The sequence below is a fragment of the Mesocricetus auratus genome, unplaced genomic scaffold (genome assembly GCF_017639785.1).
Source record: "Mesocricetus auratus isolate SY011 unplaced genomic scaffold, BCM_Maur_2.0 Super-Scaffold_100031, whole genome shotgun sequence".
Lineage (NCBI taxonomy): Eukaryota > Metazoa > Chordata > Mammalia > Rodentia > Cricetidae > Mesocricetus > Mesocricetus auratus.
Window position 1 is genome coordinate 16948604 of NW_024429212.1, and position 20110 is coordinate 16968713.

Below are 20110 nucleotides of genomic sequence, written 5' to 3' on the forward strand. Positions count from 1 at the left end.
GACACTGAATTCAGCCCTATGAATAGTGTTTTCACTGGCTACAGAGTAACGTATAAAGTGCAATGGAATAATTCAGGATGTTCTAGACTTCCATTCTGAGAATCAGATAAGACTCTTGCCAACTCTGAGACCAACTGCCTCAATTTGTCTAATTCATTAACTTAATTAACACACACACACACACACACACACACACACACACACACACACACACACGTACGTCTTTGGCCATACCACCCTGAATTGAACTTGTATCATCTAACCATCATGTACAGCTAGATACTGTACTCTTTTTAAATACAAGAACAACAACAAAAAAGCATATAAGCTTTAATCTCAAGGAACTTAAACTTTCTAGAGATAAATAGATAATATGTAGACAAATCGCATTTATGTCAGTGGTGACGAATGTTATGGAATCAACTAGAATAAGGGAATGCTGGGGAGACAAACTGCTGTTTATATGATTCAGGGATGGAACCTCAATAAAGTAAATTTTAAACAAACAAGAGAAGGAAACTAGGGAACATCTGAGGGGAAAACAGTCCTTGAAGTCAGAGTGTACAAAGGTCCTAAAATGGAACAAGATCCCTGTGGAGTCTGAATGAGAACAGCCCCACAGGCTCACAGATTTGAATGCCTGATCCCAGTTAGAGTATCTGGAAAGGACTAGGTATGGCCTTGTTGGGAGGAGGTGTGTCACTGATGGTGGACTTTTAGGGTTCAAAAGCCCACACCAGATCCAGTTTCTCTCTCTCCCCCCTCTCTTTTCCTCCCCCTCACCTCACCCTCTCCATCTCTCCCCACTTCCTTCCTTCCCTCTCAAAACAAGCTCTACTCCAGAGCCTATCTGCCTGCCTATGGCGCACTCCCCACCGTGACAGCCATGGGCTCACTCTCTGAAACTGCAAGTCCTCATTTAAAGGCTTTCTTTGATAAGCCACCTTGGTCACAGTGTCTCTTCACTACAATAGAAAAGTAACTAAGACAGACGTTAAAATGCTGGCATGCTTGACCAGCAAGCAGGAGACCACCAAGTTCAAGTCAAGTTATCCCTATGAATAAAGTAAAACCTACACAAGAAGTACTTACTAGATGCCAAGCAGAGAATAAAAAAAATTAATCAGATTAAATTTACATTCCTTTAAAAGGGGTCATGAGTAAAGGAATTATGAAGAAGAAAAAAATGAAATCAAGCACACAGGCTTTGGAAGCCATTCTGTTGTTTTTTACTTTTACCTTAAAACAGCTAGAAAGCTTTGGGGATTCTGAACAGAAATGATACCCGATGTAAATACCGTAAGAACTTCTACATTTTAAAATTATCTGTAATTGGGTTTTTAAAGTATAAGTCACTAGGAAATATCCAGTAAGAAAGTAATTTAGAAGGCATTCAAAATATTTAGGAAACAGCACCTACATGCTAGATAACTTTCTCAAAATAGTAGTTTTCTAAACTTCATTTACAGCTTGTAAATGCATTCTAAGAGGATGTCCCCAAAAGACCTCTCGGTATCTCTTACTGAAAACAGTTGCAAATGGCAAAATACATTTTCCCCACGCTTAACACAGCCATGGACAGAAGGCAAACCTGCATGTCCTTCCTCTGTGCTAACACTGCCAGAGGGGTGCTGTGGAGACCAATCTATTAATTCAAGACCTAAAGCCCCACTGACTTCTCAGTCATAAGATCCTATACGGTGTCTTAGTCCCCTCATCTGCCTCTATTTCCAGACTCACCCTTCTATGCTCAACCTCATTCTCCGGGATTCTTGTCTTTAAGCTGAACTACGCTGTACCTTAAGGTAACTGCTGTTTTCCACCTCACACCTCACCACTTCAAAGGGCAGGACTGAGCGGAGCATCGCGCCAACTCCTTAGTCACTTCCACCGAGACAGTTCTCTAGCTTCTGACCCCTGTCCTCAGGGAGCCTGGCAGACAGTTACTGTCTCAGGCTCCTCAGCCACACCAAGGGATGGAATCTGTTTTCTGCTTCTTGTGTGACTATTTCTCCAGGACTAAAATATTCTCTTGTAGAAAGGCAGGAGTCCCATGAAACAAGAAACTCAGAAACCATTATACTGAGGTTGTACAGTCAGTAAACAATGGGTGCAAAAGATGACTTTGGTGGCATAGCCGCTTCACAGGAAACTCAGTCATGAGACTGTGTAAGTTACTGCAAGACTCATTCCTCAAGGAGGAGGACACTGTTCTCTAGAATCTGGAGTCTAGGTACTCGGTTGCAGTTAGAAAAAGAGAAAGAAAAAGGAACAGATTTGTAGCAAAAATCACTAGATTGATAATGATATTTGACTTAAACAGTAAACAGATCTACAAGTTGCAACCAATTTATGAATCAGGATGATCAGAACTTTGTGGAGGTTCTACATACTTCAACATTAACATATCTACTTGTATGCTACGTAAATGATAGCCCAGATTTAACGAGCACAGAAAACCATCCTACAGTAACCAATGCAAGCGGTTCCTATAAGTAGCAGTCGGTTTGTTTATACTCCAGTGTGTCCTAAAAGGAGGGACGGAGGCCAGGGCTGTAACAAGAGAAGCACAAGTGTTCAGTGTGCATGAAGCCTTGGGTTTATCCCTGGCACCTGAGTGAAAGACAAACATGAAGAAGAGGATGGGGTAAAAGGAGGAGCCCTGACAGAGTCTTTAAAAATCAGATAGTGTGGAAACAGAAGTAAAACGCCAGGGAACAGAGTTTGATTGCTGCTCTGCTTTCATCTACTCCAGATGGACAAAAGCCACTCAAGTCTTACTGTACTGCCTCCCGTGCGCCAAACACCATGCCTGGCTTACGCCTGCATAACGCTACAATCAGATTACCTAAAACAGGGTCGTTAAACATTCTAATCTGGGGCTGGAGAGATGGCTCAGAGGTTAAGAGCACTGACTGCTCTTCCAGAGGTCATGAGTTCAATTCCCAGTAACCACATGGTGGCTCACAACCATCTGTAACGAGATATGGTGCCTTCTTCTGATGTGTACATGGAGGCAAGGTGTTGTATTCGTAATAAATAAATAAATCTTTAAAAAAAACATTCTAATCTAAGCTCATCAGCTGAGTGCAGGACTGAGATGCAAACTTCAGCCTGCACAACTCAAATCAAGCCATTTTTCAGGACAAAAATTCTGAGACTACATAAAAAGTAAAATAGAAGAAAATATTCAGCAAAGCTAAATAGATGATTGTATATGCCATTTCCCTTTCCAGCTTCAATTGTTCTGCCCCTATAATTCTGAGAAATCAGTCAATGCCAATGTCAAATCCCTGGAACAGAAAAGGTAGCTGAGTAACATAACTTTAGTATAACAAGAGAACAAGCCTATAGCTAAATGATATATAACACTCATATATATTTCTTCAAATACATACATAATAACATAAATAAGATTTTATAACTTTATTCTTACCATCCTTGGTTGGGAAAAGATTACTCCCCACTAAATGTTGACAAGTGAAATTTAAAAATAGGTAAAAAGCTTTTGTAGAATATCTTGATACAACTGTATACATTAAGAAATAAAGGGGGGGAAGATGGCTCAGCAGTTAAGATACCATACCCTCCACAGGCACTACAGGCATGTGCACAACCCTCCCACTCATACACACACACACACACACACACACACACACACACACACACACACACACACACACACACACACACACACGCACGCAATTAAAAATAAAAATGCGTCTTCAAAAACGTAAGAGGCAGAAGGTGGGGGAGTTGGCGAGACGGCTCAGCAGGTAAAGACATTTGCCAAGACCAATGCCTGAGTTCCATTCCTGGAGTCCATATGGTGGACGAGAATCAACTCCTACATACATACACATGGCCACACACAGTCTATGTAAAAAGCTTTTGTAGTTATTTTTTCACGGGAGGGAGCTGGGCCTGCAGCTCAGTGATACAGCATATAATCTCCAAAGAAGACAGGAGGAGAAGAACACAGAGAGGAGGGAGGAGGGGTATGAGAGCTGAAATTTCAGTTGGTGGCAAGAGAGGTAAATTACCATACGTCATTTTACTTTCAAAGTGCAAAGTAAATTACTATGTACATTATGTCTAGGGAGGTAGGTAACACAAATCTGCTTTACTTGAGGAAATAAAGAGCTGAGGGGAAGGGGATTCCCTTTCTTTTCAGGGTTCCAGTCCAGTCTCGGAGTGCGGCTGAGACTGTATTTCTCGGAGTGTCAATCTGGTTATCAGTTTCTCTTGTGAGTGGTTTTCTTTATTAAACTGACCATCAATATTCATACCCCGTGAACGGCTACATCTCCTCAACAGTGGACAGTTACTACTTACACGTGTTAACTCACCTGCATAAGCAACAGTCCAACTATAAAAGCACTGCCTTGACAGTAACCAACCTCACGATCCACCAAGGAGTACGCCTAAAAAGTAAAACATGGTATTCAAAATACCTCAGCGTGCACATTACATCTTCCTTCTCCAAAACCTAAAATTGGTGAGACAGTTAAAAGTCCATTTATTTGTTTAGAAAGGCTCTTGTTTACTTGTTGTAGATGTTATTCTATAAATATTTAAAAAGCAAATGGTTTATTACATAAAATTTCTTTTGACAATTTCCCAACCAGAAAGTGGCAGCTCCTAAGGAGAAAGAAAATAAAGCAATTTATACTCAGAAAAGTGACAGGTATCTGACAGGAGACAAACACAGTACAGGTAAGGTAAACAACAAAATTCAAGTAACTTAAGAAATTGACATTTCACAGAGGTAGATGGGAGAGAAAGAAACTATGAAAATGCAATATTAAAGAAGCAGCATACATGTTAAAGGGCTGCGCACACTTAACAAGTTGGGCCATTATCCAGCTCATGAAGTTCGTACAGTATGAATTATCTACCCTCACAAAGAGCCCTGCAATGGTCACCGAGAATAGTTTATTGCCAACTAATGCTAAATAATGTGATAAATTTTCTAATTAGTTCTCCACACTACCAACAATGAAGCATCAGAATTAAAGCAGAAAGTATGCTAAAACTAAGTCTACTGCCCAAAAACCTGATTTATGATGGGAGTTCATACTTCATTATGGAAATAATTTCAACCTCTGACAAATTAATTTCACTTCAAAAAAATGAATAAATAGAGCTTACCTTCATTACATTAAATAAAACCTCCTGTCCAAGGCTATCTTTTTCTTTAAAAAAATTGTGTTCTGGGTAAGTTCTAGCAATGTCTCTTCGGATCAATTTTTCACAAGGTGAAGTCATCTTCAAGAGTTCTGAATACTGGTCCTTAATGGGCATACTCTGTGCATTACATAAAAGTTGCCAAACTATTGCTCTGAAGTGGTGGGGTATCCCTTTACGAACAAGCTCCTAAAAATCAAAGGAAAACAAAATTTTCAAATGTCACATACCTTGCTATCAAAGCATTCTGGGGAGGGGAGTGTTAGAATGGAAAAATGTATCAGCTTTATAATTTATAAAGCTCATTTAATAATAAACTATGAAATTCTTTAAAGAAGGGGTTGGAGAGATGGCTCAGAGGTTAAGAGCACTGGCTGGTCTTGAGTTCAATTCCCAGCACCCACATGGCAGATCTGGTGCCCTCTTCTGGCCTATAGGCATATGGCTGTCCTAGAACTCATTTTGCAATAAATAAACAAACAAATAACTCACTATAAATAAATAAATCGTAAAAGAAAGAGAGAAAGATGGAAGGAAGGAAGGAAGGAAGGAAGGAAGGAAGGAAGGAAGGAAGGAAGGAAGGAAGAAAGAAAGAAAGAAGAAAGATGTTTTAAAGAAGTCTAAGAGTTGGCCCTTGGGTAAGTTATAATCCAGAGTTACAAAACCATGGATAAATAGCCATTTCACTGACATTGTGGACTCTAAAGGCCTTAAGGACCTGACTGGCAGGAGTACACAGAGCTACATATCACGTCACCACACCCATGACATTCAAAGGGCCGCTGAAGGGAAAAGGCAAAATACTGATACACAATGTTGAGATTTCACTTCCGAAATTAACAAAATGAGAGTTTAATTTCTAAAAGCAATTTTTAACTGTGAATTTTTCAGGATCTGTACAACTCACAAACTAGAACTTCTATCAAGCATAGATAATGAAGACATATAAAGCCAACCAGTTCATAACATAACTCAGAAATTACAAGATCCTGTTTTGTCCTAATGCCCGACTAATCCATGCCTGATAGTCTGGGATAATAAAAAGAACTTCGGAAACAGTGTGAATACCTTCACCTGCTTTTCCTTCTTCTTGCGCACATCATCCCATTCGTTCACGATTCTTCCCCAAAGAATCCAAGAGTCCTCTTCCAGGTGACTGAGGTTGCTGGAGGCAGAGGAACTTGACACAAGAGAGGAGCCACTGTTTCTTCTTGATCCATTTACAGATCTTAAAGACTTGCTGTCCGTCTCTATCAGCCTACAACAGAATTAAAACTGTTTAAGGCATCACCTCACATGATACTAAAGTAGAGATTGCACTGAAAGCCTCACTACAATAACTAGTCTTCAAGATGTTGGCTGGCTGGCTGGCTGGTTAGTTTTGGTTTTTCTAGACAGGGTTTCTCTGTGTAGCCCTAGAACTCATTCTGTAGACCAGGCTGGCCTCAAACTCAGAGATCTACCTACCTCTCCCTTCTGAGTAGATTAAAGGTGGGCACCACCACGCTGGCTTTCAGATACAGTTTTAATCATTTTTGTTTGGTTGAAATCAGCAACTGTTACACTTTTTCACAATGCACAGCAGTTTCAAAAACTGAATTAGGAAGGTGTGTTACAAGCATTTTAGTACTATCAGCCCTGTTATAATTCACATTCAATACCACTGAAAATAAAAGGCCAGTAAGAAGGCTAAGAGGATAAAGGTGCTTGCTGCCAAGCCTAACAACCTGAGTTCAATCCCCAGTGCACAAATGGAGACAACTTACTCCCTGCACTCTCCTCTGACTCCACATGTGTGCTGCTACCCCTACACACACAAACACACAAATATACCTTTTTAAAAAAGAATCAAAGGAAGCCCAGCACAGTGGAGCACACCAGAAATCTCAGAACAGGCCCAGCACAGTGGAGCACACCAGAAATCTCAGAACAGGCCCAGCACAGTGGAGCACACCAGAAATCTCAGAAAAGGCTCAGCACAGTGAAACACACCAGAAATCTCAGAAAAGGCCCAGCACAGTGAAACACACCAGAAATCTCAGAACAGGCCCAGCACAGTGGAGCACACCAGAAATCTCAGAGCAGGCCCAGCTGCTCAGGAGGCTAGAAAAGAAGTTCGATTAACCCCAAGAGTTTTAAGACCAGCATGAGCAACATAAATGAAAAACCTTCATCTTGAAAACAATTCAAGGACCAATGAAACGGCTCAAAAGGTAAAGGTACCTGCTGATGTCCTGGGTTCAATCCCGGGACCCACGGGGTTGAAGGAGAGAACCAATTCCCACAAGTTGTCCTCTCCACACATGTGCCCCTCCTCCAATAAATAAATAAATTTTACAGTGTTTTAAATTCAAATTAGGGAAAAACGGGGGGGGGGCTCCAAAGGAAAAGGAACATATGTTTGTAAAAGACTCAACAGAATCTATAGATTTACTAATCCTTAAATCCTATCAAGTTTACACTGTGACCAGACCTAAAAAAGTAATAGTTAATCAAGTCTTTTTTTCCTGTTTCACACATGTAAACAAAGTATCTACATGTATACTTACAAGTATGTTATAGGACATCATTGTTTAATGATGCAAAGATTGTTTCAGTAAATAAAATTCCCCTGCAGTCAAGAGGCTGAGTCAGCAACTAGCTGACAGGAAGCTGTAGGGAGGAGCCAGATGGAGAAGGGTTTATGAGGAGGGACAAGAAAGAGCATGAGGACCTCTTGTGAGACCCCAGGAGGTGAGCTAGGTGAGCTGCTTGTTATTCAGCCTCTCTGGGAAGCAAGATTCTACCTCAACTTTTGAATCTTGAGTTCCTTAGTGGAACAGAGATTTAAATGCTTCCTTAGTAGCTTTGAAAGAGTTGGTGCCTGAGGGAAGGGAAGGGGCCACCGAGCCACCACAGCTGCTAGTGGCAGAGCTGCAGTTTGAATAGGATACCACAGCATTAAAGGCCGAGACAAAGAAAAAGGACACACGCATGTGTTACACATAACGATGTGGCAAAACAAGAGCCAGATTCCACAGTAGCTGTGGCACAAATCTAATTGGTTCTAACAATAAAAACCCGGGGGGGGGGGGATTATGCTGAGGGCGGCTAGCTAGTTGGCTAGCTCCATACTCTGATCTTCAGGCAGGCTTCACTGTTAGAGCACAGAGCATCACCCCAGTTGCTATAGCTATAGCAAGCTCTGTAACACTCTGCCCACGTTTACAGTCCAGGCTGACAGCTTGAACCATCACTGAGCTCTCCCTGTGAAGTTGGGATTTTCTCTTAAGATCCCTGGTGACTTTTGAGTTTGCAGCCTCTAAAGAAAGGCAGTTAAGGAAATATAAACCATCTATTCCATAACTCATTACGATATTAAGTCCCTAATTTCAATTACATATGCACAGGTTGTAAAGGAAGTCTAGAAAACCTGCTATAAAAATAAAAATTATAAACGGTTTACATACGAGGAGTCCTAAAATGTGTATTTGTTTAATGTCACTTCAGTAAATTCTCAAGAGCAAGCATCTGTTTGGGGTGTACAAATGTTCTCAGTACTATTTTAAGAAATATGAAAACTAAGGCTGAAAAAGAATCCTGAGTCAATTCCTATACCTTTTGGAAGTCAGATCTATAACACGTTACAGTCCTTATAGGATTTAGCCCAGTGCACGCACATTAAGCCAAAAGAACATAAGAATCCCAGAATTTCGAAAACCCTGTACATTCTAAATATGCCGCAATGAATCACACCATATTATAAATTATAAAATAAGTATGTTCTATTCTTACTTGGAGAAAATTTAACATATTTCAATAGCAAAAATAATTTGATATTTTCCCAATTATTGTTAGAAGCAAAGGAGAAGGGAAGATAATGCTACCCACCAACCTGCAGGAGCACTCCCTACCAGGGAACCCACAGCTGCCACACTTTCCTAAGATCCAGAGAGGACAACAGAAACCAAGGGATGGAACAACATCTACTTAACAAAGACAAGACCAGGTGTCAACATCTACCAGCAACTCAACCACCCTAACCCCAGACGCTTGGACACAAACATGAACGGGCCAAGACAGCGTTGCCTCCAGCAGAGCCCAGGACCCCTCCACAGAGCCCAGTACCCCTCCAGCAGAGCCCAGGACCCCTCCACAGAGCCCAGGACCCCTCCAGCAGAGCCCAGGACCCCTCCAGCAGAGCCCAGGACCCCTCCAGCAGAGCCCAGGACCCCTCCAGCAGAGCCCAGGACCCCTCCAGCAGAGCCCAGGACCCCTCCAGCAGAGCCCAGGACCCACCCAGCAGAGCCCAGGACCCACCCAGCAGAGCCCAGGACCCACCCAACAGAGCCCAGGACCCCTCCACAGAGCCCAGGACCCCTCCACAGAGCCCAGGACCCCTCCAGCAGAGCCCAGGACCCACCCAGCAGAGCCCAGGACCCACCCAGCAGAGCCCAGGACCCACCCAGCAGAGCCCAGGACCCACCCAGCAGAGCCCAGGACCCACCCAGCAGAGCCCAGGACCCACCCAGAAGAGTCCAGGACCCACCCAGCAGAGCCCAGGACCCACCCAGCAGAGCCCAGGACCCCTCCACAGAGCCCAGGACCCCTCCACAGAGCCCAGGACCCCTCCACAGAGCCCAGGACCCCTCCAGCAGAGCCCAGGACCCCTCCACAGAGCCCAGGACCCCTCCACAGAGCCCAGGACCCCTCCAGCAGAGCCCAGGACCCCTCCACAGAGCCCAGTACCCCTCCAGCAGGCTGAGGAAGGCGATAGATACAGCTGAAGCAAGGCAAGGACTTCAAAGAGCAATCACGAACGTGATTCAGGACCCTAAAGAGGACATGAGTGAATCCCTTAGTGAAGTCTGTGAAAACACCAACAGTTGAAGGAAATGAGTAAACCCGTTCAAGACTTAAGTGCAAACAGAATCATAAAGGAAACTCAAACGGAAAAATCAGAAAGTCAATTAATGTCACAAGTATGTTATTGGGGTGATGTGCCTTTGATTTAATTGGGGATACTTTTAGAAGGAAAATTTGTGTTTAAAATAATCTTTGAAGAACTTGGAAATAAAATTTTTGCTGAATTCATCAAAAAAAAAAAGAAGGAGAAGAAGAAAACCATATCAAAGGCACAGAAATATTGTCAACAAAATCCTAAAAGGAAATTCCCCTAACCTAAAGAAAGGAGTCCCTATCAAAGTACAAGAAGCATACAGAACATGAAGTGACAGGACCAGAAAAGAAATTCCGAATGACACAGAACTGTTGTGTGATGTTTTACTCTTGCTTTTCGAGGAGCCCACCACCCAGCTCCCAAATAAATCACATGCCCAGGCTTATTCTTAGTTAGGAGTGCCTGGCCTCAGCTTGGCTTGTTTCTTGCCAGCTTTTTTATTATATTATTCCAGCTATCATTCTCTACTCCTGAGTACCTTTTCTTTCCTTCTTATTCTGTGTCTGGCTGCGTAGCTGGGTGGCTGGGTGGCTGGGTGGCTAGCCCTTGAAGTCCTCCTCCTTCCTCTCTCATTCCCAGATCCCTTTTTCTCCCAGATTTCTCCTCATATTTATCCTGTCTGCCTGACAGCCCCGCCCATTCCTCGATCCTGCTTCAATATTGACCATTTAGCGCTGTATTAGACCACCAGGTGTTTTAGACATGTGCAGTAACACAGCTTCACAGAACTAAACAAATGCAACATAAAAGTAACACACCTTAAAATAACATTCCCCAACACATAATAATCAAAATGCCATACATACAATATAAACACAGAATAGTAAAAGCTGCGAGAGAAAACAAGAAAAGCTGCAATTTCAAGTAACATATAAAAGCAGATCCATTAGAATAACATCTGATCTCAATGGAAACTCTAAAAGTCAGAAAGGCCTGAGGGATGGTGTTCTACAAACTCTAAGAGACCACAGATGCCAGCCCAGATTATTCCATCTAGCAAAACATTCGATCACAATATATGGAGAAAGAAAAACTCTATAATAAAACCAAATTTAAACAGTCACTATCTACCAATTCATCTCTATAGAAGGTGTCACAAGAAAAACTTCAATCTGAAGAAGCTAACCACACCCAAGAAAACAGAAGGAATACATAATCCCAAATCAGTAAATCAAATGAAGGGAGGAAAATTCCACACCATAACAACAAAGTAAAAGATATCTATAAGCACTGCTCATTGATAATTCTCAATATTAATAACTCAATCTCCCCCAATAAAAAGACACAGACTAAAAGAACAGATTAGAAAACAGGATTCACCCTTCTGCTGCATCCAAGAAATATACCTTAATATCAGGGACAGACATTACTTCAGGGGAAAAGGATAGAAAGTATACTTTACACAAATGGAACCAAGAAATAAGCAGGTATCGCCATTTTAGTATCTGACAAAATAAGACTTCAAAACAAACCAATCAGAAGAGCTAAGGAAAAATCCACCAAGAGAACATTTTAATTCTAAACATATATGCACCAAACACAGGGACATTCAACTTCATAAAGGAAACACTACCTCAGCTAAAATCACACACTGACAGTGAGTAACTTCGATACCCACTTCTCGCCAATAGGTCATCCAGACATAAACTAAACAGAAATGATGGAGCTTAATAACATCATAAACGAAATACACTTAGCAGATAGTTATAAAACATTCCACCCCATACCAAAGAAAATGTTTTCTTCTCAGCAGCCCATGGGACGTTCTCCAAAACTGAACACACACTTGAACACAAAGCAAGTCTCAACAGATGCAAGAAAACTGAAATAACACCCTGCGTCCTATTGACTACCACAGACTAAAAATGGCTATCAACAACACAAAGTAGGGGGACTGGAGAGATGGCTCAGGGGTTAAGAGCACTGGCAGCTCTTCCAGAGAACCTGAGTTCCCAGCAGTCACATGGTGGCTCACAGCCATCCGTAATGAGATCCTGGTGGTGCCCTCTTCTGGCCTGAAGGCATACATGCAGGCAGAACACTGAATACATAATAATCTTTAAAAAAAACAAAAACAAAAACAAAAGCATACAAACTCATGGAAACTGTACAGCTCACTACTGAAAAATGGATCAAGACAGAAATAAGAAACCTAAAACGTTCAAGAATTGAATGAAAATGAAAACACAACATATACAAAACTACGGGATATAATCAAGGCAGTCCTAAGAGGCAAGTTGCATAACACTAAGTGCCTTCCTAAAAAAAATGGGAAAGATCTCATATTAGCAAATTAGTAGCAACTTAGAAAACTCTACAACAGAAAGAAGAAATAACACCCAAAAAAGACATCAAGAAATAGTCTACTCAGAGCTGAAATCATCCAATTAAAAACAAATACAAAGTTTCAATGAAAGGAAGAGTTACTTGGTGTGAAAACTCAGTAATGATAAACCCTTTGTCAAATTAAAATATGGAGAGAGAAGATCCAAATTAACAAAATTAGAGACTAAAAGGGTCATAATAACAGACGCTGAGGAAATCCAGGGAATTTTAAATTCTTACTTCAAAAATCTGAACCTCACATAATTGTAAAGTCTAAAAGAAATGGATAATTTTCTCAATACAGACCACCTACCAACGTTAAATCAAGAACAGATAAGCAATTTAAACAGATCTATAACGCCTAGTGAAACAGAAGTAGTCATTAAAAGTCCATCAATCAAAAAAAGCCCAGGGCCAGAATTCTACCAGACTTTCAGAGAAGATCATTCACAATTAGCGACTAGGCTTCATCCCAGGGACGCAGGGATGACTAAACACGTGTAAATCAAAATAAAATCCAACATATAAACAGACTGAAAGGCAAAAACCACATGACCATCTCATTAGATGGAAAGGCCTTTGACAAAGCCCCAACATCCCTTCATGGTAAAAGCCCTGCAGAGAGTGAGGATACAAAGACATACAATAAGAGCAATTGATAGTAAACCCACAGTCATCATCAACTTAAATGGAGAGAAACTCAAAGTATTCCCACTAAAATCAGGGACAAGAGCAGGCTGTCCACTCTCCACACTTCTACAAGACAGTACTTGAAGTCCTAGCTGGAGCCATTAGACAGCTGAAGGAGATCGAGGGACACAAATGGGAGAAGAAGAAGTCATAGTATCTTTATTTGCCAATGCTACGATTTTACGTGCAAATGACCCTGAAAACTACCAGGAAACTTCTACAGCTGATTAACACTTTCAGCAAACTAGCAGGATACAAAATGGACACACAAAAATCAGAAGCATTCCCATACACAAATAACAGACTGAGCAAGAAATCAGGGAAACAGCACCCTCACAACAGCCTCAAAAAATAAATACATAAATGAATTACCTTGCAATAACTCTAACCATACAAGTGGAAGTCTTGTATAATAAAAATTTTAAGACATTAAAGAGAGAAGTCAAAGAAGATATCAGACGACGGAGAAACTGCAACATTCATTAATACAGTGAAAATGGTGGATCTCTGTGAGTTCGAGGCCATCCTGGTCTACAAAGCGAGTTCCAGGAGAGCCTCCAAAACAATATCTCGAAAAACCAAAAAAAAAAAAAAAAATACAGTGAAAATGGCCACCCTACCAAAAGCAATCTACAGATTCAATGTAATCCCCATTAAAATCCTAACACAATTCTTCACAGAAACTGAAAACACAATTTTCGCAACTGATCAACAAAATCAACTTGAAGACCCAGACGTAAGTCTGAATACCTATGGACACCGAATTCTTGGCAAAAATGCAAAAAAATACCCACTGAAGAAAGACAGCATCTTCGACGAATGGTGCTGGTCAAACTGGACGGCTATATATTGAAGAAAGCAAATAAACCTATAGTCAGTTCCCTGCACAACTCTACCAAAATAGAACCAGGATATATGGTTATGGAGAGGCATTTGGGGGAGAGTTCTGAAACAAAAGGATTAAATGTGGAGGGATGAGTGGGATAAAGGATGGAATGTTAAGAGAGGATAGCTAACATTAAGAGCCATTTGAAGAGTCATGTAGAAACCTACTTCTGTAGAAGCTACTCAAAAGAAATTTATTTACTTATTTATGTGTAGGGAAATCTAAATGGAGTGCCCCAACTAACATCTTTCGTCACCAATCAAACTTCCAGTGCCAGGAATGGGTACCATTTAGTTGATGGGAATAGTGGCCTGTCTGCATAAAATGCTATGCAATAGTAGCACAACATTGTGGACATAACCAACCACTATTGGATTGGATTGAAGACCAACTCCCTGAGCTGGAACCTATGCCTGACACTGTTTAGGTGGCCAAGAGCCTAATACCAAATAGGCCATGGGCCTATAGGGAAGCCAAACTGCTAAAGTAACATAGCAACAAAATGATTCCTAACAACATTCTGCTATACAGAGATCAGTGTCTCAGCCATTATTAGAAGCTTCCTCTTGCAGTAGATGGGAACTAATTCAGAAGCCTACAACTGGACAATGGGATGTCTTCGTCACACCCCTCCCTCGGGGTTCAGAGAGCTGTGAAAGAGGAGGCAGAAAGACTGACTGTAAGAGCCATGGGGAATGGAAGACACCGGGGAGACAAGGCCTTCTAGACACAGCAGGCCTGACGCACATGCCAGCTCACAGAGATCACGGCAGCACCCAGAGTCTGCACCTGTCCAAGACAGATAAGGTCCCAGTGCGGAGAGGGAGGGTGAACATGGTCTCCCATCCCTAACCTAGAAGCTATCTCCAACTGACAACCACTTGCAAAGGGAAAATGAGTTTTCTACAAAGGAGCCACCGAGTATAAAAACCGCACTTAAGGGCAGGACACCTGATCAGCAAAGGACAGCCAATCCAAAACTGACAGTGTTCTTACTATTTTTTTTTTTTGTCTCATGCTACTTTGAGCATTTTATTTTAATCTCACTGGTCTTTTGCTTGGGTGTTACGGTTTCCAATTTTGTGTTATTATGGATTTTATTTTTGTATCTGTGTTTCTTTGGTTATTTGCTGTTATTCTGGTTTGCTTCTTTTTTCCCATGCCTGTTTGTTCCTTGAAGAGAGAAGACGTGGAGTTGACGCTGGGAATGTAAATGAAGAACTGCCTTTTATCACTGCAAACTTTCCAGAATGTGTTTAAAATGATGTAAATTACTTAGTCAAAGATTATTTTGGTACCCTTTATAAAGAGAAGAGGTGTGAGCATTTACCTGCTTTCTCACATTTCTGGTATATTCTAGAAATTTTTGGAATATTCCTTGAAACTCTAAAAACCGGGCTGGAGCAATGGCTCAGTGGTTAAGAGCAGTAGCTGCTCTTCCAGATGACCTAGGTTCAATTCCCAGCACCCACATGACAGCTCACAACTGTCTGTAACCCCACTTCCAGGGGACCCAACAGCCTCACACCAATGCACATAAAATAAAGTTAAATGAAAGATTAAAAAAAACTCTAAAAACAAAAATTATTCTCTTACAAATTAAAAAGTGAAAAAGAGCCCTTCTATCTGAGATGTGGAACACTTGTGATGTATCAAGTCTCTCTCCAGTGAACTGCAGCGGTCGATGGTTCGCTCAAAGTGAACCCAAGGTATATTTGGCGCTGCGTCATGACATCACAGTACAGTCTGGCATGAGTCTGTGGTGACGGTGTGTTACAAAACAAACAAACAAACAGCCCACTTCACTACCAATCACAAGGTGTTTGATCCAGCGCCTCCCTCCCGGCTGTCCCTTGCGTGGGTCTGCGGCGCCTGGCACAGGCTGTGTGGCTCGAGCCCGGGCAGAGGCTCGGGCGGAGGGATCCGCGGAGGCTCCGGGCTCGGAGGAAGGGACGGCTTCTGCGGCAGCACAAGAAGGGCGGGCGGCTGCAGGGTGATGCGCCAACCGATGTGAGGACGGGGACGGCGTCCACGGTGGCTGGCCCGGAAGCGGGGTGGGCCTTGGCCCTCTGCGCATCCTCCCGGGGCCAGGCCACAACTGCCCACCTCCTCCTGTGCCGCCGACCCACACGACCTCACCCGCCGGGGCCCCGCCACCGCAGCCTCCCGCCATGGCTCTCAAGAGAATCCACAAGGAGCTGAACGACCTGGCGCAGGACCCCCCGGCACAGTGCTCAGCGGGCCCCGTCGGGGAAGACATGTTCCACTGGCAGGCGACGATCATGGGCCCGAATGACAGTCCCTATCAGGGCGGGGCCTTCTTCCTGACCATTGATTTCCCAACAGAGTACCCCTTCAAACCACCCAAGGTGGAGTTTACGACAAGAATCTATCATCCAAACGTCAACAGTAATGGCAGCATCTGTCTTGACATCCTTCGCTCGCAGTGGTCGCCGGCACTGACCATCTCCAAGGTGCTTCTGTCCATCAGCTCTCTGCTGTGTGACCCCAATCCCGACGACCCCCTCGTGCCTGAGATCGCTCAGATCTACAAGACAGACAGGGACAAGTACAACAGAACAGCTCGGGAGTGGACGCAGAAGTATGCCATGTGACCAAAGAGATTATTGGAAATCCTCTACAAATGAAGCTAGGGGAGCTCGGAAAGTCCTTTGGACTCCCATTTGACTGTCTGCTGTGAACCCACGCCGCACCCGCTCCGTCCTTCCCGGTGCACAGCACATTCTTCACCCAACACAGCACTGCTGCAGGGCGTCCGCACCAGAAAGACTGGACTGACTGTACCAACACTGTGCCAGCACCGGGGTGCTCTCGAGGCAGAACCGAGATGTGAGATTAAAAGTTTTCCTAACTGACTTCAATGTGTGGAAGGCTGGTGGGTGCGCTACACGGCTTGGAAAGGAGAAAGAAAGCTCCACGAACCTGCAGGAGGTTGTGAGGCTGCTTTTAAGTGGAAGCCATGTAAATTTTTAAAAGCTATGAAAAGCTAGGTGGAGAACATGAAAGTTTCTGTACTCATTTTATTTCATAACACCTAGAACTTAGATGAGCATTAGAGCCAACCAGATTGAACCCAACCCACTTCCTGTATTTTAAGGTCTAATTGGTTTAGAAAAATACCTGTATTTTAAGGTCTAATTGGTCAAGAAAAATAGATTGGTGCTATGAGTCCATGCAGTGTGACTGGTTTTGTTCCCAAGCCCTTACCCTCCCTGACCCTCCCACCTCCTCTCTTTCAGCCCTTCCCTCCACATTCTTTGGTTTACTTGTGGTTTCTCAGTAGAGACATCACTAATAGCTTTTACTTTTCTTATGTTAACTGCTTAGCCCATTTGAATATAAGGACAAAATTAAATTTGATGAAAAACATGTACAAAGACCCACTGGTTCCTCTGGGGCTAGTGCCCTCAATAATGATTGATCTGTGATAAACAACTGAAATGGTAATCTGTGTGATAAACAACTGTTCCAGCCACTGTGTAAATGATAATCTGTGTGATAACAATTGTTCCAGACACTGCATAAATTATAATGTGTGATAAACCGACTGTTCCAGCCATTACCTAAGTTTTGTATGAACAGGTTTTTTGCTTTCAGAACCCTGTTTGGCTGAAATTAGTCGATTTTTTTTCACTCATCCTTGACATACTTTTATGTACACATTTTTCAAATCATGAAACAATTCCAGTTTATATTAAAGACACTTGAAAAACAATTTTAGCCAGGCATTGTAGCACACACCTTTAATCCCAGCACTCGGAAGGCAGAGGCAGGTGGATCTCTGTGAGTTCAAGGCCAGCCTGGTCTACAGAGAAAGTTTCAGGACAGCCAGAGCTGCACAGATAGACCCTTCTCAAAAAAAAAAAAAGTAATTTTATTAAATATGATAAAGTCATAAACTTAAAGGCTTATTAAATAATATACAACCTCCCAGGAATAACACTTAAATAAGAAACTTTCTTTGTTAATGAAACTAAGCTGTATTATACCAAAACCTTGTGAAACTCATATAAAGCAAAAAAAAAAAACATTACTGGCACTGAGTTAAAGAGTAACTTTGACCAAACTTAGAAAACACCACCATCATACAGCAAGTTGTCTACAAAATTAGTTTGCACTAACTTGTACAGGATGTTCATCCAATTTCAAATTGTGTGTGTATATAGTGTGTGTGTGTGTGTGTGTGTGTGTGTGTGTGTGTGTGTGTGTGTGTGTGTGTGTGTGTGTAGCTCTTTGGACTTTATCGTCCATACTCCTGTAAAATATTGTTTGAAACATGTCAACTATGTTTGTCTGGAACGTGATTCTTTTCCTAATGTAACTAAAAACCAAGCCAGTCTCCAGCCATGTTGATGTTCTCTAGGCATCAAGTTCTTTAAATGAATCTTTACTCCTAAGCATAATTTGATACTCTCAGTCATTAAGTACCTGATTAGATAGCATACATATTTATTGGATACTCAGAACAGCTGTAGTTTAGTCCATAATTTAGCCATATAATTAGATAGATCCAACATATGGTTTAGTAGTTAAATAATTTGTTTTTTCTTAATTTTACAATAAAAGATTCTGGCAGAAAGCTTATAGCATTGATCTAACTGCCTTAGGACAGCCTCCGGAAGAAAAGCACTATTTGGTATTGTTTGTTTTGTTTTTTGTGTGTAAGAGTGTGGAAAAGACAGCTCCACAAGCTTTAACTGCCTCTACAGACCTTCCAGTGGGACAGGAAGTACAAATAAAAGAAACAATGATAATCCTGATTTGCCCTAGACTAACAGACGTACTCGTGCATGGAAGCCTGTGCACTTATGTGCACAAGTGTCTTTTTAACCAAAGTTTTTCAAGTACATTTTTTTCATTTTAAATAAAATTTATATAATAAAAAAGTATTTTGTACACCTGCACATTGTTTTAAGCTGATTATTTTTACATGCATGAGTCAAAAGATAATCAAAATTACAGTTCTGCAAAAACTGTAATCCCAGCACTTGGAAGGACTACCTTGGGAGGGTCACAAGGTCAGGGTCAGCTTGAACTATGTAATGCTCTACCCCCAAAGGAGTGTGAAGAAAAAAGAAATTGTAGATCTAATGTAGCATAGACAGACACTGTGGCATACAATTGTAATTCCAAAACATCGGAGGCAGGAACAGAGCGATCATTAGAAGTCCACAGCCAGCCTGGGCTGTATAGCAAGCAGCCTTAGGCCAGTCAGGGCTATGTGTGAGACTCTTTCAAAAAAAAAAAAACTTAGCTAAATCATATACCTCAAATATCCGACAGTGCAATACCCTCAGCCTCATGCCCACAACTCCACTGAAATAAATAGTACCTATAAAGCCTACAGCAGTGCGGTATCCTGGGCCTGCAAACTTGTTTAGCACTCACTGACATACAAAGTTTATAAAGCCTGCAGCAGTGGGCGTGCTGGGCGTTCACATCCACCCTCTGGCTCAGAGCCTGCAAGAACTGTTGCAGTAAACGCCACACACAAGCACACCATCGTTAACTCTGATGCTGTATTTTTCTTCACACCTTTTCTGTCTAGCTACACAGATACTAGTGCCTTATAATTGACGGCATTATTTATACAATATACAGGGTTAGAGCCAAGAAGCAATGGGCAAGTTGCTTCTAAAGAGCAAGCACACTCTAACGCTCACACATTAGGAAACCATGCAACAGGCCTTTCCTAGATGACACAGGGTTAGATTTAGACATGGCATTCAAGAAAAGCATTTACAAATGCCTTAATAAGTATCCTCATTTCTTATTGTTAAATGTGGTTAATAATTTGGAAGACGCCAAAACAGATGACTGTGTAATTTCAATACAATTAAGAAATTACAATAATGGTAGAAGACAAACTTACTGCCTGAAAATCAACAATTTCCAGACCAGAGCCTGGGAACTGGGAAAATAGGGGACAGCATCACTGATGCAGTCTGTGGCCACTAAGAACCCTCTAAAACTTACTCAGTTACTTTCTTTACCATCCTACATGAAGTAGGGAATCAGGAAGCACTATCAACGGAGGGTAGTTTGGGTTTATCTCTAACAGA

General features: G+C 42.0%; 2 protein-coding genes across 7 annotated transcripts in view; one reads left to right on the forward strand and one right to left on the reverse strand.

Moving 5' to 3' along the window:
• Evi5 (ecotropic viral integration site 5) overlaps positions 1-20110 on the reverse strand; it is a 132614-nt gene that overhangs the window by 82806 nt on the left and 29698 nt on the right. For 5 of the 6 annotated variants that reach the window (XM_040733382.1, XM_040733381.1, XM_040733378.1 and 2 more), the window contains exons 3-5: positions 6256-6445; positions 5152-5376; positions 4350-4424 (exon numbers count right to left, since the gene is read on the reverse strand). In XM_040733382.1, the coding sequence (XP_040589316.1) occupies positions 4350-4424; positions 5152-5376; positions 6256-6445 (490 nt within the window). The remainder of the gene's footprint in view (positions 1-4349; positions 4425-5151; positions 5377-6255; positions 6446-20110) is intronic. The other variant, XM_040733379.1, reaches the window with a different exon arrangement.
• LOC101826197 (ubiquitin-conjugating enzyme E2 D2B) lies at positions 15856-17216 on the forward strand. The gene has a single exon (XM_005077394.4). It carries the CDS (start codon positions 16199-16201, stop codon positions 16640-16642), a length of 444 nt encoding a protein of 147 aa, XP_005077451.1. The 5' UTR covers positions 15856-16198; the 3' UTR covers positions 16643-17216.

Coding starts and splice junctions, on each gene's coding strand:
- LOC101826197 (XM_005077394.4), top strand. CDS start 16,199: ATGGCTCTCAAGAGAATCCACAAGGAGCTGAACGACCTGGCGCAGGAC.